Source organism: Eretmochelys imbricata, chromosome 3 (assembly GCF_965152235.1).
Source record: "Eretmochelys imbricata isolate rEreImb1 chromosome 3, rEreImb1.hap1, whole genome shotgun sequence".
Classification (NCBI taxonomy): Eukaryota; Metazoa; Chordata; order Testudines; family Cheloniidae; genus Eretmochelys; species Eretmochelys imbricata.
The window spans coordinates 73860407-73881603 of NC_135574.1; the positions used below are offsets into that span (position 1 = coordinate 73860407).

The following is a 21197-nucleotide window of genomic DNA, read 5'->3' on the forward strand; positions in this document are numbered from 1 at the left end:
TCTTGCTTTGGAGTAGAGAGGTTATTTTATGTCTGTCTTTGGCACTGATGTGACCAGTGCTGGAATACTGTGTCCAGTTCAGATGCCCATAATTCAAGAAGGATGTTGAAAATTGGGGAGGGTTCAGAGAAGATCCGTGACTCTGCCTTGAGTGACAGACTCAAGGAACTCAACCTGTTTAGCTTAACAAAGAAAAGGTTAAGGGGCAAGTTGAATACAGTCTAAAACAGGAGTAGGCAACCTATGGCACGCGTGACGAAGGTGGCGTGCGAGCTGATTTTCAGTGCTACTCACACTGCTCGGGTCCTGGCCACCGGTCCGGCGGGCTCCGCATTGTAATTAAATTTTAAATGAAGCTTCTTAATCATTTTAAAAACCTTATTTACTTTACATACAACAATAGTTCAGTTATCTATTATAGACTTAGAGAAAGATGCCTTCTAAAAATGTTAAAATGTATTACTGGCATGCAAAACCTTAAATTAGAGTGAATAAATGAAGACTCGGCATACCACTTCTGAAAGGTTGCCGACCCCTGGTCGAAAAGTACCTACGTGGGGAACAAATATTTAATAATGGGCTCTTCAGTCTAGCAGAGAAAGGTCTAACGTGATCTGATGGTTGGAAGTTGAAGCAAGCCAAATTCAGACTGGAGATAAAGTGAAAACTTTTAACAGTGAGAGCAATTACCCACTGGAATAATTTCCCAAAGGTCATGGTGAATTCTCCATCATTCACAATTTTAACATCAAGATTGGATGTTTTTATGAAAGATCTGCTCTAGGAATTATTTTGGGGAAGTTCTATGACCTGTGTTATACAGGAGGTCAGACTAGATCACAGTGGTCCCAGCTTGCCTTGGAATCTAAGAATCTCAATTTTATGACCCAAATTGATGAAAGTAAAGCACTTCCATTTTCAAACTAGCATACCCTTCTCAACTCAGTCCAATATATGTTATTTTATCCATGCACAGTGGTGTGAGTTAAGGACAGAGTATCATCAACCTTCATATTGATTTTGCTGACATTAGTTATTTTGAAAGTTTAAGGGTGTTTACCTTGCTTTTCTGAAAAAATATTGCTATTTATTAAGAAATAGGTCATGGAAGGTTATAAAGTGTGTAATATTTTTCAGGGAAGTCCAGAATAAAGCTGGTCTAGTTTTCACGTAAGGCATCCGTTGATTGCCATCCTTTACCCTAGAAGTATATGTATTTTAGGGTGCTCTGAGATCCCTCTGGAGAGAAGGTGCTATGTGAATGCAACATGATGTTATGTATTTATGTCTCAATCCTGCAGTGTAACCCTCTTCGGCAAGTCAGTGAGGTCAACAGGACTCTGTGTGGGTGCAGCAGTCTGCCTACATGGATCATAATGCAGGATGGGGGCTTTTGACATTAAGAAAGAAAGAAAATATGGGAAGCAGTTATAGCAGGTGGCTAGTATATGTACATACATACTCATGAACATCATGTATAAAGGGGCTGGAGATAAGAGGCATCATAGGATGTCAGAGATCATGGAAGAACAATGTGCAGTGCTTAATAGTGCAACATCTTACTGTTGTATACTAACTTAAGTTATGAACTACCCAACTTCTGATCTGCCAATGGTGATTTATGTCTGTTAAGCCCTGGTGCTGTTCCAGACATAGAATCAGTATAGGCAGGTACGACATGCTCCCTTTCTGCCCTTAATTATTTCTCCCCACAGTTTACATTTCTGGTGGCTTCCAAAACTGGCCACACTAGGCCTAGTGGGAGAATATGTTTACCCAGGCTTGTGTAGAAAATAAGAGCTAGAGACAGACCCATTTAAAGGTTTACCTTACCCGTTGCATACGACAGTGAATAACCAAGTCAGAATTTAGCTGAACAGTGGAGCAGTTAAAAGCAATGTTTAAGCCATCAAGATATGCTAAGTCAAGGAAAATAGATAATTATGCTGAAGCATTTTGAAGACCGTCAGTGTGCCCAATAGACAGGATTAAATATGTACTTATATCTTTCAATGAAATCCTTATTTATTTAATGTATCAGTGTAGTAGAGTATTTAAATATATGTATAAAATACATTAATCAGACTGTAGAATAGCCTTCCAAGAAATCTGGTGGATGCCCCATTGCTTGAGTCACTGAAAATTGGACTGAGTGACAGAGAAAATATATGGGATCGCATCATGCCATCTGTATTTGATATTGATATCAGTGGAGTTTCTGCTGCAAAATGGATGGTACAGTATAGTCACAGTAAGGAGAAAGGTACTGGCAGTAGGATGAACTAGATAGGGCTTCTCTTTTATATCTAATTTCTATCTTTCTGAGAGTACTCTGTGTATTTTTGGTTTGCTAGATTATGACATCTTATGAATTACTAAAGCATATGATACAAATCCATTTAGTATTGGATTGATCTATGTTTTGGACAGGCAGGATAATAAGTGGGACATGTACATTGAAAATATTAGTATTTTTAAAGGTAGTGTATAGATACTATTCATAACTTTAGTCAGTTTTCTACTATTAATTAATCTCTTAGGGCCGGATAATAGTGCTCTCTGCATAGATGCAGAAGGAGTGGGAGGATAGTGCAGTAAACATATTTTGCTATTCTAAAATATTAGTACTCGGTGTTTGAAAAATCCACTTTCCAATAGTCAATAATAAGCTTTCAGAGCAAGCGCAATCAGCTACAGGAGAATGGCCAAAAACTTCAAATGTAGGTGCCTAAAACTAGGTGATTAAATAAGTGGTCTGGTGTTCACAGATGCTGAGTAGCTGCATCTCCTGTTCACTTCTGTGGGAGTTGTGGGTGCTCAGCACCTGTGGCAATCAGGCCATTTCTATTTAGTTGCCTAGTTATCTAAATCCATACTTAACTTCAGGAACAAAGGCCCAGATCTCCAGGATATTTAGGTGCCTAACTCCCATGGGAGTCACCTTTATATATTTGGGCCTAAATTTGAAAATTTGGTCAGCATAAGCTTTTCTTGAAAGAAAATTACATTAAAATAAACATTGATGACACTTATGTATCTAGACCCTATGATTGCCAATAGAATCTTTCAAACATGAACAGGGTGCAAACCATTGTAGCTCTGTTTACTTATCTTGCAGACAGGGCTCTTTGGTGTCTTTGTTGCTGCCCATTGTCTTTCCAAGTTGCAACTGATTGAAATCTGAGCAGAGACTCCTGGGGTTTCATTGCTACTGTTCAAAACCTTGGCCAATTTTTTTCTGCCGCTTTAGGGAAAAATATGAGCAGCAGCTAAGGTTGCCAATTTTCTAATCGCACAAAACCGAACACCTTGCCGCACCCTCTGCCCCGAGGCCCTGCCCCCTGTTCATGCCATCTTCCCTCCATTGCTTGCTGTCCCCCAACCTCACTCACTTTCATTGGGCTGGGGCAGGGGGTTGTGGTGCAGGAGGGGGTGAGGGCTCTGTCTGTGGGGGTGGAGTTGGGAATGAGGGGTTTTGGGTGCAGGAGGGGCTCTGAGGGCTGTGGCTGAGCAGTTTGGAGTATGGGAGCATGCTCTGGGCTGGGGTTGAGGGGTTTGGAAAGCAGGAGGGGGTGAGGGCTCTGGCTGGGGTGTGTGGACTCTTGGGCGGGGCTGGGACCATGAGGTTCAGAGTGTGGGGGGGCTCAGGGCTCCAGCTGTGGGGGAGGTCTCTGGGGTGGGGCTAGGGATGAGGGGTTTGGGGTACAGGAGGGGGCTCAGGGCTGGGGCAGGAGAGGGTGTGGGCTACAGGAGGGGGCTCAGGGCTGGGGTAGGGGGTTGGGGTGTGGGAGAGGGCTTAGGGCTGTGGCAGGGAGTTAGGGTGTGGAAGAGAGTGTGACGTGTGGGCTCTGGGAGGGGGCTCAGAGCTGCAGGAGGGGTGTGGGTGGGGGCTCAGGGCTGGGGCAGGGAGTTGGGGTGCGGGAGGGGATTCAGGGTGTGGCTCTGGCCAGGAGGTGCTTATCTCAGGCGGCTCCCGGAAGTGGCCAGCATGTCTGGCTCCTGAGCGGAGGGACCCGGGGGATCTGCGCACTGCAGGTGCTTCCCCTGCAGCTCCCATTGGCTGCGGTTCCTGGAAGAGAAGAAGGTGATTCCTTCCTGAAAATAGCAGAGTGTATCCTGGGGTACATTTCATGAATACCGTATGTTCCATATACTTGCTGGAATAAATGCACATGGGAGCTCTTTGCCAACATGTGGTTTTACACATCTCCCAGCCAAATTCAATTCAATTCAGATTCAAATACAAAATTCAGCACTAAGGGATTTCAAATGGGTTTGTGATACTTTCTCTGGAACTTTGATCGTATTTCATTCCTCCTGCCATGTGATGGTTTTTGCATCTAGGACATATCTATTGTGGATAATATTCTGCACTTTGGATCTGATTGTACAAGCTTTTTATTAAGGTGAAAAAACACCTTTTTATTAAGGTGAAAAAACAACACCCCCCCCACATTTCTGTGAGGCTTGCTTGAGTAAGGGCTGCAGGATGAAGTTATTCAATACAATTTACAAATCATTTCATGGTCTACAAGGGAACAAAGTGTCTTCCCCATGTAGGCTAAGGCAATGAAAGTGGGAGGGAAAGTGGTTCTGTGGCAAGCCTCTCATCTTCTCCAGAAACTTCTTTGTGTAGGTGGGCATCTGAGATCTGAATTGTGTGGTTAGGATTTTTGGGTGAATTGAGTTGGGAAGTACCTGCTGTATTGCACCATTCCTCTGGCAGGCCCAGCATGGATTTCCACTTCGAAATCAGCTCAGGAGTTAGACAGTATTGATAAATGCAGTACAAGGACCTTGACAGGTGTATGGAGTTAACACTGGTTGGACTCCCCCTTTTCACCTTCTGTCACCTTCAGCAGGAAGATCTGGGCATTGTGCTGTCATGGGGAGGTCACCAGGGAGGAATGCCTCTCTTCATTGAAGCTATGGGTCCCAAAATCAAATCAGTTCTGTCAAAGTGCAATGAATTTAATGTACTACTATTATTTAGTGCCTGATGTTTGGGAAATGCTGGCTGGACTTCCCAAACTGTAAATTTTGTAGTAATTTACACCAAGACTTTCTTCTCACGTAAGCCAGTTACTACAGCATAGTTGCTATGGCTTGACACTTGAATTTAATACTATGAATTCTGTTTTTAAATGCACCTCTCTAGAGATATTATCACTTGCGTATCCCTGTATCTTAGGATAATGCAGAAAAGTTTTAAGAAATTCCATTTTTTATAAGGGAAACAGCTATCCTTGTTGGTACCATTTAAACTTTTATTTTTCCCTATTGTGTTTTTTTTAAGAGACATTTTCTTTTTTTCCCTTTCCCTCCCTCTTCCTTTTTGCCTTGAGTATTTTTAAAGCAGTAGTTCAAGAGGACACTTTCAGGCTTGTTACATTGGAATTTTGGCAGAAAATTTTAAATGTTCACTATAGCACTTCCAAGTTAGGAGAAACTTGGTTTTGAAAACTGATGCTGATATAAAATGGCATATTTAATGACAGATGTATCTAAAGAAAGCTGTTAAGATGCAGATTATCCCCCTGGGGAGGGGAGATCAAAACTGCCAATCTATAAAATGTACTTGTTAGGGGAAGGCATGGAATCTATCTATGCAAGCACTTTGATTGCAGGGGACAGTGTAGCAGCATGTGGCATCATAACCTAAGAGCAGACAAATCAGCTTGATGACTTTCAAAGCCAAGAATACTGCTGGAGGCAAGGGTACTCCAGTCTAGAAGAAATTAAAACATATAGAGACTGTTATTAATTCCATATCTATTTTTGTGTAGTCAAATCTGTATGCAAATCCTTAGCATCTCATTTTGGCAGATTAATCTAAAAGTGACGAGCGGCATGTGAAAGGAATGTAATGATAAAACACCACCGATGAGTAGTATTGAGCAGGAAAAATCTAGGCTGTGTACAGTACTTGGTATGAGGGGCCTTTTTAGGGGGAAAATAAATGGTTTTTATTTCTTTGATTATTTATGAATTATTTTACTAGGAAGCAACCCCTCCACCAAACAAAACAAAAACGAAACAGTTTCCAGGCTTTTCTTTCTTAAGAGTGACTTGGTAAGAGGCCCAACATCATGTTTCCGATATACCTCCTGTAGTTTAACATTTAGAGGGAATCAGCAAAATAACTGATTTATATGTTTCAAAATAGTAATCTGGCATCTCATTTCTAAATATTACTGTACAAGAGAAAAGAAATATGCAAAAGAAATTGAATTATGAAAAAGATCATTGTGTAGCTGTACGTACAGTTGACAGTATACAAGGATGTACAACAACACAGAGCTACATAATATATCCTGAGGTTAGGAAGGGGAATAATCAGAACTTGCCTATGCATATTGTGGCATATGTAATCTACAAAGGCTGTGATAGACAATAAATGGCAACATCTTAGCATGGTGGAAATATTTTGAAATAACACCCTGTGTCTGGCTTGTCTGTTTAGATTGTAAACTCTTCAGAGCAAGGACCACATGTTATTACATGCGTGTACAGTGCCTAGCACAATGGGATTGGCATCTCAAGACATGGCTATAATATAAATAATCAGTGTTGTCACTCAGCAGTAAAGGGCAGTTTGCTTTAATAGATTTGTCCTTAGTTTCTCCTAGATGTGTAAAAATGTCTGGAGCTGCAAGACATTGAATGGGAGGCTTTTCCTATGAATTGGTTGTGCTATTGACATTGTAGGATGTAGCTTGCTTTTTTCCTTGACCAGGTGTAATATTGTTGCTGCCTGTATTCTAGACCATAGGTTGTGGTATAATAAATAATTGACTTTTGCTTAGGTGAAGTTAAAGATTTATTAACCCAGGATATTAAAAAATAATCACAGCAGGGCACGATGAAATCTTGAGGTTAACAAAATTATGGAGACAACATAGATGTTGTTACAAAGTTTCTAAGTATCTACATACAAAATATCTGGAAACCGCTCTATTTTGGACATTACCTTTAAGTATTACATTTAAAAAAATGAAAGGGAAGGTGAGGTTAGAGGTCAAGGGGAAATATGATTATAGCTTTCTGATGAGCAGCCCGGAAGCAGATTTTGGCAAATGATTTATTAATTATGATTTTTTTAAAGGTAACAGTGCACTCTGCCCATAGGAAGACATATGGTCAGATCCTGGGCCCCATTAAGGTCACTTTGTGTCACCAGAGTGCTTCAAAGAGCAATTGAGGATTACTGCAGCATGGGAGAATTCTCTGGCCAGCCCTCCTGGCCACTATCTCAACCCTAGGGTCATTTCAGGGTTTGCTGGGGACAAGAGGAGGTGGAGCTGAAGCGCAGTGCATGACTGGCCCCTTGGGACTAGTTTAGCCAACATGAATTAGAGCTCGTCTGTGGCTGCTGTGACTTGCACTGAAGGCTGATCTACCCCACCCTCTCGCTAATCCAAAAATCAGTTTAGAGACCACTTTCTCGCCTCCATGCTCTGCACAGTTGAGGATTGTCGCTGACCCAAAGAATTTCTTAAGGCTCTGATGCTGCAATCCAGTCTTCGCGGTGTCCCGAGGATGTGAGTGTGTGAAGGGCTTCACCTGTGTGGATCAGATTACAGCATGAAGATGAACATTTAAAACCAAGAGAGCACAGGGTGATCATATATCAAATCATTAATGTGAAGCATCAATTTGGGCCAAATAAACTATCCTAGGCATTTTGAAGGTACCTTTCATCTTTGTTTGTAAATTATATTGACAGCTAAGCAGCCAAGATGCAGTATTTGGGTATGCTTCTTGGCAATGGTTAATGGTGTTTCAGACTTAACCATTGTTGAAGGAGCCCACAGCATACATATGCTAGTTATTCACATGGCTACTTCCATGAGCAAGATATTCTCTTCCTAAATACAAATCTCATTTTGTTTTTCTTTCAGAATTATATGTGAAAGTGATTGTTGTTCTAAGATTCAGCACAATGTTTCTGAATGAAAATGATGCCCCATAGTGCCATTCCTATTTGGTTACAGCTCTAATCCCCACCTCCAACTCCTAAATTTTCTCCTGTCCTGTGGTTTACTCCATAGGTCCTCTCTTCTCTTTGACTGCCTCTTAGATTGCATACTCCTTGGAGCAGGGACAGTCTAGTCATTTCACCTCTCTGTGCCTCGTTTTTCCCATCTGTAAAATGGGTATAATGATATTGACCTCTTTCATAAGTCATTTTGAGATCTACTGACTAAAAGTGCTAGGGATTATTATTATTATTAATCTTTGTCTCTTGAACAGGGATGAGCACACGGAACCACAGAAATGTAGGGCTGGGAGGGACCTTGAGAGGGCATCTAGTTCAGCCCCCGGCACTGAGGCAGGACCAAGTAAACCTAGGTCACCCCTGCCAGGTGATTGTCTAACCTGTTCTCGTCTAAATCTCCAATGACAGGGATTCCATAAACTCCCATGGAATTTAACTATCCTTATAGTTAGAAAGATTGTTCTAATATCTAACCTAAATCTCCCTTGCTGCAGATTAAGCTGATTACTCCTTGTCCTGCCTTCAATGGACATGGAGAACAATTGAACCATGCTCTTTATAATAGTCCTTAGCACATTTGAAGACTGGTCAGTGTACTAAACAAATAATATTATTGTACCATGTTTTAGCCTAATGAATTAGCTTTACACAGAGAGATTAATTGTTTATTTGTTTGTTGCTGTTTTGCCTTGTATTCTGGCAACATGGATCAGCTGTGCTAGTTATTAACTAGATCAAAGGTCTAACTGTGTGAAAGTAAAACTGGTAATAAATAGTATAATTATGTCGTAGATTTAATACTGTGATATATAAAATTATAGTCCTAAATGTGCTTGATTTCTTTACTAAGATCTTGGTCCTTTTTGGTACTCATGAAAACATTTTAACCCATGTAAAATCTCTTGTAGGAGGAGTAACAAATACTGCACAATACCAGAACAGGCTAATGGTCTATGATCCTAAGCAGGTGAGTTTCTGTGTTGTAAGTGTTTGCTTATATGTTTGAATGAACAAGGTATATAACAAATGTATATTAAAGAATACTGGCAGATCAAAAATACTGCCAATTCAAACTGCTAGTGATTTATACCTACTTTCCACTGTTGTAAATGAGTATACATGTACAGAGTAACAGAGAATAAGGGCCACTGTTTAAAAAAATAATATTCTTTAGCTGGGTTACTGAAAGCATTTTAGATTAGCAACACTGAAAACATGTTAAAAATCTACTTATTTGTCACCATTTATTCTGCTTCTTTGCTTTTTGCAAACCATTAGCTTTGGACAATGCAAATAAACTAGTCAGTTTCACATACTGGTTCTCCAATGGTTGCCCAGTGTTGCGATATTTCTGCTCCACATGCAGCAGAGAAATGTGTAAAACCAAACAAAAGTGTTTTCCTGAACATAAAACTATTTCTATTAATATTAGGGTTTGTAAAATTTTCATTTACCACAAAAACATAATTTTGGACCTACATTGCCCATCAGTGATCTGTTAAACTGATTTATTGCAAAGCAGTTGATTAAAATAGATATTTTTGTAAAAAAAAAAAAAAAAAAAGAGAGAGAGAGAAAGAAATCTGACCATTTTTGATATTGCTAAAGTACCTATCACTTTATTATCTGAGCAACAAAAATATCTTTTAGGAATTTGGTCATACATTATGTGTTTTGTTTAGGTTAAAATTCTCCAGTAACAACTTCAGAGCACTGGGACATGGTAATATGTCCTTTCTTCCTTTATTAGGGAAACAAACGCCCTAATCCTAAGTCACATCAGCATGAGTGGACTCTCATGCCCCTATAGAAGGATATTGACTTCTGATTGCTGGGTAGGGGCTTTGAGTTTTATATTTAAAGCCAAATTCTGCCAACAGATACTTACATGTGACTCCCAGTGGTTTTATGGGGAGCCCCATGTCTGTATCCAAGAGCAGAAGTTGGCTACAGGAATCACAGTTAACAATTTCTTTTAAAGGGCACAATATGTCATTATTGATTATACAAACAGAGGTTCTGTTATAAATCTTTTGTCCATAGTGATCACAGGCTACAATCTTATTTTGCTTGTGATTTGGGCATCATACTTACATACATTGCCTCCTTTTTGTGTTGTGCATGCTTTGCCTAGATTCCTTAGTTGCTCAGGTATCCCAGCAGATGCACCCTAAAATATCTGTGGCTTGGCTACTTCAGCATAACTTGCTAATTGCAGGAGGCCAAGTCTGATACACAAATAGTTAAAGAGGAAGAATGTGTTAGCATTCTTTAAATGAGGTCTGCTTCATGTTTGTACACACATGCTCTATTTAAAAATTCTGCTGGCATATTGTTTATGGTGGGTACTGGAAAACATCACATCTGCTTGCATCTTGCACAGAATCTCAATAACTCTATCATTCAGCAGTAGTGCTTGTTTCTGTGCTAGGCCTTTGTGGAGAGTCGATAATGCCTGCCATCTGCCACAGAGCACACAGCTACCTGCCAACAAGCAGGCTGGGGTGACCTCTGCTTCCCCACCACTGATTAGTATTCACACACTGGCTTATTAGGAATGACCCCACCAGGCCCCTCTGTTTCTTTGCCTTTGCAGTGCTTGGCGGCTCACCTGGCAGGCACTGCAGTGGAGGAAGCTAAAGATATAATCAGGGGATGCAGGCAGGCTTTGCAAAGCAGATGGTGTCTATAGTCTTGTGTCAAGGGACTGGACTGCTAATGCAAAAATTAATTCCTAATATTCAAATATTATATATTGTAATGAATAGCTATATACTGTGGAGGCCACTGTCAGAGGCTATTGAGTTACCAAGTTACAGGGTATTTAATATAAGGAATTACCGCACAGACTAATTGTTCTAACTTCCCCCACTAATAAATTAGACCTTTTGTAGCAGGTTGTTTGACTGTTCAAGGTAGCTGGAGCAGTTGTTTTCTGACTCCTAAAGTTTCATATCTTTTTACCCTTAAAAAAGTAGTAAAACTCCTGCAGTGCCTCCTTCCTGGTTAATAAATATTCAAAACCATTTTTCTTACATAAATGATTCAATCAAAATATGGAGGGATAAAGAAAACAAAATGGAATGCACAAATACTTTGGTAAGATGCTATGAGATTTTTTTTTCCTGTTCCTTTGCTTCCTAAAGATAAAAACCAAATATGTTTCTGAATGGAGGGGGGGAAAAAACCCTCTTCCAGCCCTGATTATAGCTCTCTGTTCCAGGTTTCAGTGCGATTTACAGAGGAGAGATCTAATACTTTCTTACTGAAGCATGTCAGCACTGCATTCTATTTTTTTTTCTCTGTGACAGGAGAGAGCAACGTCTGAAACCCTTAGTCTTTCAGAAATGTTCTCATGACTTTTTCAGCACAGATACACTTATTTTAATATTATATTGCGCCAGATGAAAATTATAATTGTAATCTACACTCTTGCTTGGAATCTATCCCTTGATTAAAATCTGTCCATGAGTAATTCAGATTCACCACATGTCATGAAAGAAGATTTTTTTCAATATATTCTAAATAAAGGATCAAGGGAGATTAGATGAAAAAGTGAATGTTGGGGGATGGTGGAAATACTGTGTTTTATCCATGGGAGAAGAGTCCCTGGCTCACCTGTACTCCTGTCACATCACCATTTTCATGTTTCAATTACACTTAAGAAATCAACATTTGGTTGTGTCTTCCATCTGTCCTCTTATCCTGTCAAACCAACAATGCCTGAAGTATAACCAAAGACAACATTTACCACATGGCTAAATTCTAAAGAAGTGGAAAAGAACCTCTGAATTCTCCCAAAAGATATATATTAAAATATAGAGCTACAAAAATTACCAGCTATGGTGTGGGTGTTGGAGTCCAATCAATTGACCAGCTGTTCTAAGTAACATTCAAATTTAGCAATATATTTATGCAAGATTTGTGGCTAGTAAGAGGGATATGTGACACTCGTAGCATTTGCAAGTCTCCAAGGACTGCTGAGCCTGAGACCAGTTTTTCTTTGTTTACATTTCTAGAATAAGTGGATAAGCCGAAGCCCCATGTTACAGAGGAGAGTGTACCATTCCATGGCGGCTGTCCAAAGGAGGCTTTATGTTTTAGGCGGGAATGATTTAGACTACAATAATGATCGGATTCTTGTACGCCACATAGATTCTTATAACATAGACACCGACCAATGGACGCGCTGCAGCTTCAACATGTTGACAGGTAAGTCTTTTTCATGAAATGTACAATGAAAGCAATGTTGTGGGAGGGTTTTGTTTTGTTTTGATTCAGGAGCCTAATTCTCCTCCGTTACAGCACTTTTACAAAGGTGGGCCTCCACTGACTTCAGTGGAATCACTCCTGATTTAGGAACCGATGCAAACCCCATTGAAGTCAACAGGAGCCATTGCCTTGCTGCTCTAAGAGAGAAGAGAATCAGGCAGAAAACATTTAAGAAGAGTGTTCTTTTAGAGCATTGCAGGCTACATTTTCAAAACGATGCAACTAAAAGGGGTTTAATTAAACAATCAAAATAATAAAATGATTAAATCTTATTTCCCCTTTCACTAGGTGCTTAATTGCACCAATGGATATATCTCACTTTTTTGAGTACACAAAGGCAATTCAACTATACCTTGCACTCCATGAAAGTGTAGTTTTATAGGGTCTGCTGCTACTGGTGGTGGTGGTGGTCAGAGTATTTATGGAGATGCATAACTGTCCCAGACTTATTACTACATAATAGTGTCTTAACAGGATGCCAGAAAGGAGTTTATTTATTAGAACTAAATCAAATCAGAGATGAGTAGATTAGCATTGACGGCTGCTGGATTTGCAAACTTCCTCTTGAGTAGCTTGAGGGATCATTGCAGTAACAGCTAGCAAAGCAGTGCACCTCATTTACCTCTGTCACACACATTACCTAGCATCATGACTGTGTGATGTGCCTCTCAGAAATACTATTGAGTATAAGCAGCAGGGAGATACAGCCCAACATTATGCTAGGCAAGTAATGTGTCCCAGGAGTAAACCAGTGGCAGCTGCCTAGGGAGCCGCATTGAAAGAGGCATCTCCAGTACCTTACTGCAGGAATGCTGAGGTCATTCAATCATTGGCCTGACTTGAACAACTGTTCCTTCAGCTGCGGAGTTTCTGTCCGCCCAAATGCTGGTTCTTGCTTCTGCTCAGTCAGCTGTAAGCGTCCTAGAATCTTGCTCGGTTGTTGCTCAGAATCCTTTGTATAGGCACCACAACAACTTTCTTGATGCGGCCCAGCAAATGAAGCAAAGGATTCAGGAGCTAAAGGCTGAGCAGCAGCGAGAACAAGGAGTTTGCGGAGTTGGTTAAGTTGAGGGAAGGGAGTAATATACAGTGGTCACCAAATCCCATCTTCAGGGATTCCTAGGTTGCTTTAAGGGCCAGCCTGATGTCAACATCATTCTTTTAAGTATCGCTTTGAAGTTACTAGTTCTGGAAGCAAAGACATAGATAATACGCATGTCTGGCTGTTTGGTGGCTGAGTCAGGGAATCAAAATGCTAGACTTAATTGAGTGAAATGGTGTTGTCATAAATATAAAGGGAAGGGTAAACCCCTTTAAAATCCCTCCTGGCCAGAAGAAAAATCCTCTCACCTGTAAAGGGTTAAGAAGCTAAAGGTAACCTCGTGGCGCCTGACCAAAATGACCAATGAGGAGACAAGATACTTTCAAAAGCTGGGAGGAGGGAGAAAAACAAAGGGTCCGTGTCTGTCTGTGTGATGCTTTTGCCGGAGACAGAACAGGAATGGAGTCTTAGAACTTAGTAAGTAATCTAGCAAGGTATGTGTTAGATTATGATTTCTTTAAATGGCTGAGAAAATAGCTGTGCTGAATAGAATGAATATTCCTGTCTGTGTGTCTTTTTTGTAACTTAAGGTTTTGCCTAGAGGGGTTCTCTATGTTTTCAATCTAATTACCCTGTAAGGTATCTAACATCCTGATTTTACAGGGGTGATTCCTTTACTTCTATTAAAAGTCTTCTTGTAAGAAAACTGAATGCTTTTTTCATTGTTTTAAGATCCAAGGGTTTGGGTCTGTGGTCACCTATGCAAATTGGTGAGGATTTTTACCAAACCTTCCCCAGAAAGTGGGGTGCAAGGGTCGGGAGGATTTTGGGGGGAAAGATGTGTCCAAACTACGTTTTTTCAGGAACCCAGATAAAGTTCGGTGGTGGCAGTGGAAATCCAAGGGCAAACGGTACAATTAATTTGTACCTTGGGGAAGTTTTAACCTAAGCTGGTAAAAGTAAGCTTAGGAGGTTTTCATGCAGGTCCCCACATCTGTACCCTAGAGTTCAGAGTGGGGAAGGAACCTTGACAGGTGTTCTCTCATATCGATAGATACCTGGAACTGGTAAAACAGGGGAGGGAATAAACTTTGTTTTAAATTAAGTTTCCTTTCCATCCTTCTCTCCCCTTCAATGCTTTTAAAGGTGCAGGATTGACAGCCTCTGGCAAAGAACCACTTTGTTTTTTGCACGGAATAGGCAGCACAACAGAAGCAGTGGCAATGCGGGCTTCCTCACTTTGGATGTGCCTGAGCACCTCTGAAGTCAATGGGATCAGTAGCAGGGCCTGTGCTTCAAACCAGACGTTGAAGGAATAGTTCCAAGGATGAGGGTAGTTTTTCCTCTCTGTACCTTCAGTGCTCAGCCTTTCTGTTGAGATTGCCACTAAGGATTCAACTTAGAGCTGTGCTTCGTGATGGGACACAGAGTTTTAAACAGTTTTAAACAGTGTTTACATTTTTCTAGAATGTCATTAACATGCGCAGATTCCTTAAACAAGCTTTTCCTATTTAAAATAGGAACAACTTCTGGTTTTAGCTATACCCATCTAACCCTGTAAAATGCAAGAGGTCTGCACAGGTGCCAGTTTGGCTTCATTGGTCTAACAGTGTATCTTATTAGAGTAGTATGTTTATATTAAACATATGGAATACACACACATGCGTGTATAGTTGTAGATACACGCACAAGAGGCTTAATTCCTCTTTCAGAGATGTATTGGTATCTACTATTTCTTAATGTTTATAAAATATACTTTTCTTTAATACACTTTAAACTTTGCAGTCTGTTCCCTATTCAAGTGTTACTAACCTGGCTTGCAGTGTGTGGTTTTTGGCATCATCTCTGTCCTTCAGGATAGCACTCAAATTGCATTCCTGGGGATAGTACATGATAAGCCCTTCTCTCCACTTTAACTGCCAGGAATTGGTAGTTCTGAAACTGTCATGTTACAGCAAATCTATGTGTATCTCATGAACAAAATCTCTAACTTTTGATGCTAACAGAGTTAATTAAAAGATGCAAGTGCTTTCGATTTCCTTTTTGCTTTAGGTCAAAATGAATCTGGCGTTGCTGTCCACAATGGAAGAATATATTTAGTTGGCGGCTATTCTATTTGGACAAATGAGCCTTTGGCATGTATCCAGGTGAGAGATTTAGGTTCTTTTGAAGTCTCTTCAAATGTTTCTGCAAGGGTCCTTTTTGCATAGCTGTTATCAAAAAGCAAAATTTATTTGAAGTGGCGAGAGAAAGAGATTAGGGATGATTCTTATGCAGTCACTGAATCTCTAAAACATACCTGGGAAATGTTGTGGATATTAACAGATTTCCAGGTTAGCAATTAGATTTAATACTTCTGCATAAAATTTTCTGGGACTATAGATTGGGCAATTCCTCTCTTGACAAGATTTGGGTAAAAAAAAAAAGCACTTGCATATTACCAGGTGCCATGACACTTAAAGTGTCTAAATGGAGGGGGAATGTCCTATTAATTTTTCAGCCCTCTCATTTTCTATAAAGAGGCCAGAAATAACCAGTAATTGATCTAGGTCAAAATTTGGGCTGGAACACCGCAACCCTGCCTTAGTTGTGCATGTGTTCATTACTTTGGAGCATGTTTTAAAGTTCCGCTGAGAGCTTTGCCATTGGTAATAGGTTCTCCAGTAAAGTCTTCTGCTGCTCTAGAGTCCATCACAACAGCAACTGCCCTCTTGATCCTTGGCCTTTCATAGATCCCCAAAGCTGTAAATAACCTGTGAAAGTGGGATTATAGAATCACAGAAATATAGGGCTGGAAGGAACCTCAGGACATCATCTAGGCAGGACCAAGTATACCTAGACCATCCCAGACAGGTGTTTGTCTAAACTGTTTTTAAAAACCTCCAGTGATGGAGATCCCATCTCTTTTGGAAGCCTATTCCAGTACTTAACTATCCTTATAGTTAGAAAGCTTTCCTAATATCTAACCGAAATTGCCCTTGCTCCAGATTAAGCCTATTACTTCTTGTCCCACCTTCAGTGGACATGGGGACACTGATCACCATCCTCTTTATAACAGCCCGTAATGCATTTGAAACTTATTATCAGGACCCTCTGTCTTCTTTCCTCAAAACTAAACATGCCCAGTTATTCTAAACCTTTTGTCATTTGTTGCTCTCCTCTTGACTCTCCAAATTGTCCACATCTTTTCTAAAATGTGGCACCCAGAACTGGACACAGTACTCCAGCTGAGGCCTCACCAGTGCTGAGCAGACCAGGATGGTTACTTTCCATGTCTTACACAACATGCCTCGTGTCATACTACTCTCCTGTTAATACATCCCGGAATGACTGCATCACATTGTTGGCTCATCCAATAACTCCCAGATCCTTTTTTAGAAATATTACTGCTTAGCCAGTTATTCCCCCTTTGTATTTCATTTGATTTTTCCTTCTTAAGTGTAGTACTTTGAACTCCCCTTTATTGAATTTCATCTTGTTGATTTCGGACCAATTATCCAATTTATAAAGATCATTTTGAATTCTAATACTGTCTGCCAACCCTCCCAGCTTGGTGTTATCCACAAATTTTATAAGTGTACTCTCCATTCAAGTAATTTATGAAAATATTAAATAGTACCACACCCAGGACAGGCCTCTGTGGGACTCCGCTAAATACATCCTCACAGTTTGACAGTGAAGCATTGTTAATTACTCTTTTAGTACGTTCTTTCTACCAGTTTTGCACCCACCTTATAGTAATTTCATCTAGACCACAATTCTCTACTTATGAGAATGTCAGGTGGAACTGTGTCAAAATCAAAATACATGATGTCTACAACATCCTGGCCCCTGGGCCAATAACCCTGTCAAAGAAGGAAAGTAGATTGGACTGGCAAAATTTGTTCTTCACAAATCCATGTTGGCCATTACTTATCACCTTATTATCCTCTAGATGCTTACAAATTAATAGTTTATTCCAGTATCTTTCTGGGTAGTGAAGTTAGGCCAACTGGTCTGTAATTCTTTGAGTCCTCTTTGTTCCTTTTTTTTAAAGTTTGGTGCTATGTTTGCCCTTCTCCAGTCCTCTAGGACCTCACTTGTCCTCTACACGTTCTTAAAGATAATCACTAACCATTCGTTCGGCTAGTTCCTTATGCACCTAAGGGTGATTTTTGCCAAGATCTGTTGAAGTGAATACATCAAACTTATCAAAATATTCTTCAACCTGTTCTTTCCCTATTTTGGCTTGTATTCCTTTCACCTTGTTAATTTTAATTGTGTTGAGTATTCAGTCACCATTATCTTTTAAGAAAGACTGAAACTAAACAGATATTAAACACCTCCACCTTCTTGAGGTCATCTGTTAATAGTTCTCCTATGCTAAGTAGTGGAACTACATTTTCCTTTCTCTTGCTCTTATGTATTTATAGAACCTCTTCTTATTGCCTTTGATGTCCTGTGCTAGGTGTAACATATTTTGTTTCTTAGCCTTTCTGATTTTGTCCCTACATGCTTGTGCTATTGTTTTGGACTGATCCTTAGCAATTTGTCACTGTTTCCACTTTTTGTAGGATTCCTTTTTAATCTGCAGATCATTAAAGAGCTCTTGAGGGAGCCGTATCAGCATCTTACTATTCTCCCTATCTTTCCTTCTCCTCAGAATAGTTTGCTGCTGCACCTTTAATATTATCTCTGAGAAACTGCCAGTTCTCCTAAACAACTTGTTCCCTTACATTTTCTTCACATATATTTCCCTATGTTTTAAGTTTGGTGGAGGCCAATATCTTTATTCTGCTGCTCCCACTCCTTCCTTTCCCTATAATCATTAAATCTGTAATTGCACAATTACTTCCATCCAAATTGCCTTCCACCTTCAGATTTGCCTCAATTCCTCCCTGTTACAGAGTAACAGCCAGGTTAGTCTGTATTCGCAAAAAGAAAAGGAGTACTTGTGGCACCTTAGAGACTAACCAATTTATTTGAGCATGAGCTTTCGTGAGCTACATGCATCCGATGAAGTGAGCTGTAGCTCACGAAAGCTCATGCTCAAATAAATTGGTTAGTCTCTAAGGTGCCACAAGTACTCCTTTCCTCCCTGTTACTCACCTTGTTATTTTCTCCATCTTCAGAAATAATACTGTCCCTAATACATTTGAAGAACTTATTGGACATTTTGTTTTGCCATACTACTTTTCCAATAGATGGCTGGATAGTTAAAATCCCACATTACTACTAAGTCTTGTTTTGGATATTTATGCTATTTTTACTAGACATTCCTTATCTACCTCTTCCTGACAGTAGACTCCTACATGTTGCCGCCCCTGGTTTCCCACATATACTTTTATCTTCACCCAGAGACATTCAGCTGGTCTGCCAGTCACCTCCTTCTGGATCTCAGAACAAGTGTATATATTCTTGATGTATAATGCAACACCTCCTCCCTTTTCCCCTGCCTGTCCTTTGTGAACAAGCTGTAACCCTCAGTATTCTAGTCACGTGATTTATCCCACCAAGTTTCAGTGATGCCATTAAGATGTAATTTCTTATGTACTAATACTTCCAGGTCTTCCCCATATTCCTTGTATTTGTGTATAGACATCTAAAATGTTGAGCAGTTCCTCCACTGTTTTCTCCCTTGTTGCTTCTATGACCCTAATGTAATTTTCTATTCCCCGACATCTAGTAAGGTCATTTTCATTTTCACACACTGTCTCTCTCTCTCTTTCTCACTTAGAGCCCTGTGTGGATACAAATTTATATCTGCGGATATAAATTGGCCTCCACGGAACCGCAGGGCTCTCCCGGGAACCACAGCAGCGAAAGGAGCAGAACGTGGGGCCGCCGCTCCTAGGAGCCAGCGCCTCACGCCGGCAGCTCCTCTGGCACAGCTGTACCGCCCCCAGTCCTGCCCACTGGGGTAGGCACCAGGCTCATCAGCAGCTGTCCCTGGTCACGCTCTTGTGTTCAAGCGGTGTGCACAGTTGCGTGGAAGGGATGGGGGCAGAGCTGGGGGCAGGGCTGCGGGCAGTATAGCTGTGCTGGAAGAGCTGCCAGCACTGGCTCCTGGGAGTGGCAGCCCCAAGTTCCACTGCTTTCTCAGCTGTGGTTCCCAGGAGAGCCCTGTGGTTCCACGGATACTGATTTATAGCTGCAGATATCCACATACATGGATATAAATTAGTATCCACACAGGGCTCTGTATATACTTACCTCTGGGCTTTAGGTGACTTATTTTCATTTTTCTGAGTGATGCAGTGCCCCAGTTGTAGAAACATCAGTGATGACAAGTTGAGTGGGGTAACATCATTTACTTGGTCAATTGTAAATGGAAAATTAATTCACAATGGCTTGGATAGGAACACTGTACAGTGCACAAAATGTAACAAACAGCACAATATCAAATTGGGAAACGTACTAACAAACACACTTGTTTATAATCTGTGGGACCTTTTGAGTATTATTTCATCTCTGTTTAAATACTACTTGATGGGAAGTGAAAATGCATTTTAGGTCCTGCTTTTGCGTGGACGTTTCCCCACATCACAGAACTGGCAGTCTGCCCAAGAGAGACTCGGGCCTAGAAGAAAAAAATATAACAAATGAGAAAGTGCTTTGGCAGAGCTGTAAGTGTTGACTACATATGCTCTCAGTTGCTGGCACGCTGCCTAGCTTTAACCAGCACTATAAGCCCTTCTATTTTCAAATTCAGCATGCTGTTCCCTCTTTCTGAAGAAAAGCACTTTTCTCTGGACGCCTTCATTTACTCTGTCATTCAGCTGGCCCTGAGTTCCCTTGCTCGTCTAAATACCAGTTTGATAAATGATTCATATTTCGTAGTAATGGTTTAGTGTTTCAGTGCAGAGTTCTACATGTGCAACCATGCAAGTGTAGAGCTAGTAAGTGGGATCAAATTTTACCATTTGCTATTAAGTGACGGCTAGGATAAGATTTGGGTGATATGGACATTAATACAGCACTTGATCCCTAAATAAAAGCCATTGGGCTGAAACTGCATTTCCTTGGGATTAATAAGTGTATACAATATGTGCCAGCAAATTTGTTGCCTATTTCTTCTGTGATCCTTGAAATATTATTTTCAGCATTTTGGTCCTGCAGGTGCTGGATATTAGCAAGGAAGGGAAAGAAGAAGTATTCTACGGGCCTACACTTCCTTTTGCTTCTAATGGAATAGCAGCATGCTTCCTTCCAGCTCCCTATTTCACATGCCCGAACCTCCAGACTTTACAAGTGCCTCACCACAGGATTGGCACTATGTGAGAAAAAGAATGCACCATCCATAAAAGCAAATGGGGGGGAAAAGCGCTGCATACAGCAATTTCACATTTGGATCAATTAAGCATGAAATGCTGCTTTATCTTCTACACATTTGTCTTAAAGTCAAATAACAATAGGCAAAAAAATGAACATTTTTTTCACTAAAGGCTCCACACCTCAGTCTGCAATTTCTCTCTGGCCCAAATTAGGAACATACACTTCATACCAACCCGTTTGCCATTTTCTCTGGGTGACAACTTGTTACCTGCCTCTATTTAAATTCTTTATACATCTTTGAAAGGCATTCTGAGTGCACCCAGCATCCTGCCGGGCCTATTGTTCCTTGGGGTCTGCACATTAAATGGATGGCAGTGGCCCTGTTCAAAGACAATATAATACAATGTTTATAAGCTTAACAAGGACAATATTCTATTATGCTAAATTATTCAACTTCCTAGGTACCTGTGGCAAAAAGGATAAATGCATTGACCTTCAGTTCCCAACTTCTTCACCACTGAAGTTTCTCATTTAAGAAAACTTTATTGGAAATTTAGATAGCGTGAAGCATAATAAAGTAAAAAAACCACCAAACCTCTTTCCTCTTTAAATGTATTATGGGCATCTACC

At 40.4% G+C, this 21197-nt stretch overlaps 1 protein-coding gene across 7 annotated transcripts in view; it reads left to right on the forward strand.

The window, feature by feature from the left end:
- The window catches only part of KLHL32 (kelch like family member 32), a 143341-nt gene extending 122768 nt beyond the window's left edge, over nucleotides 1-20573 (forward strand). For 5 of the 7 annotated variants that reach the window (XM_077812837.1, XM_077812841.1, XM_077812838.1 and 2 more), the window contains 4 exons: nucleotides 8908-8966; nucleotides 12019-12211; nucleotides 15366-15460; nucleotides 20412-20573. In XM_077812837.1, the coding sequence (XP_077668963.1) occupies nucleotides 8908-8966; nucleotides 12019-12211; nucleotides 15366-15460; nucleotides 20412-20573 (509 nt within the window). The remainder of the gene's footprint in view (nucleotides 1-8907; nucleotides 8967-12018; nucleotides 12212-15365; nucleotides 15461-20411) is intronic. The other 2 variants (XM_077812842.1, XM_077812845.1) reach the window with 1 other exon arrangement.
- The last annotated feature ends 624 nt before the right edge of the window (nucleotides 20574-21197 follow it).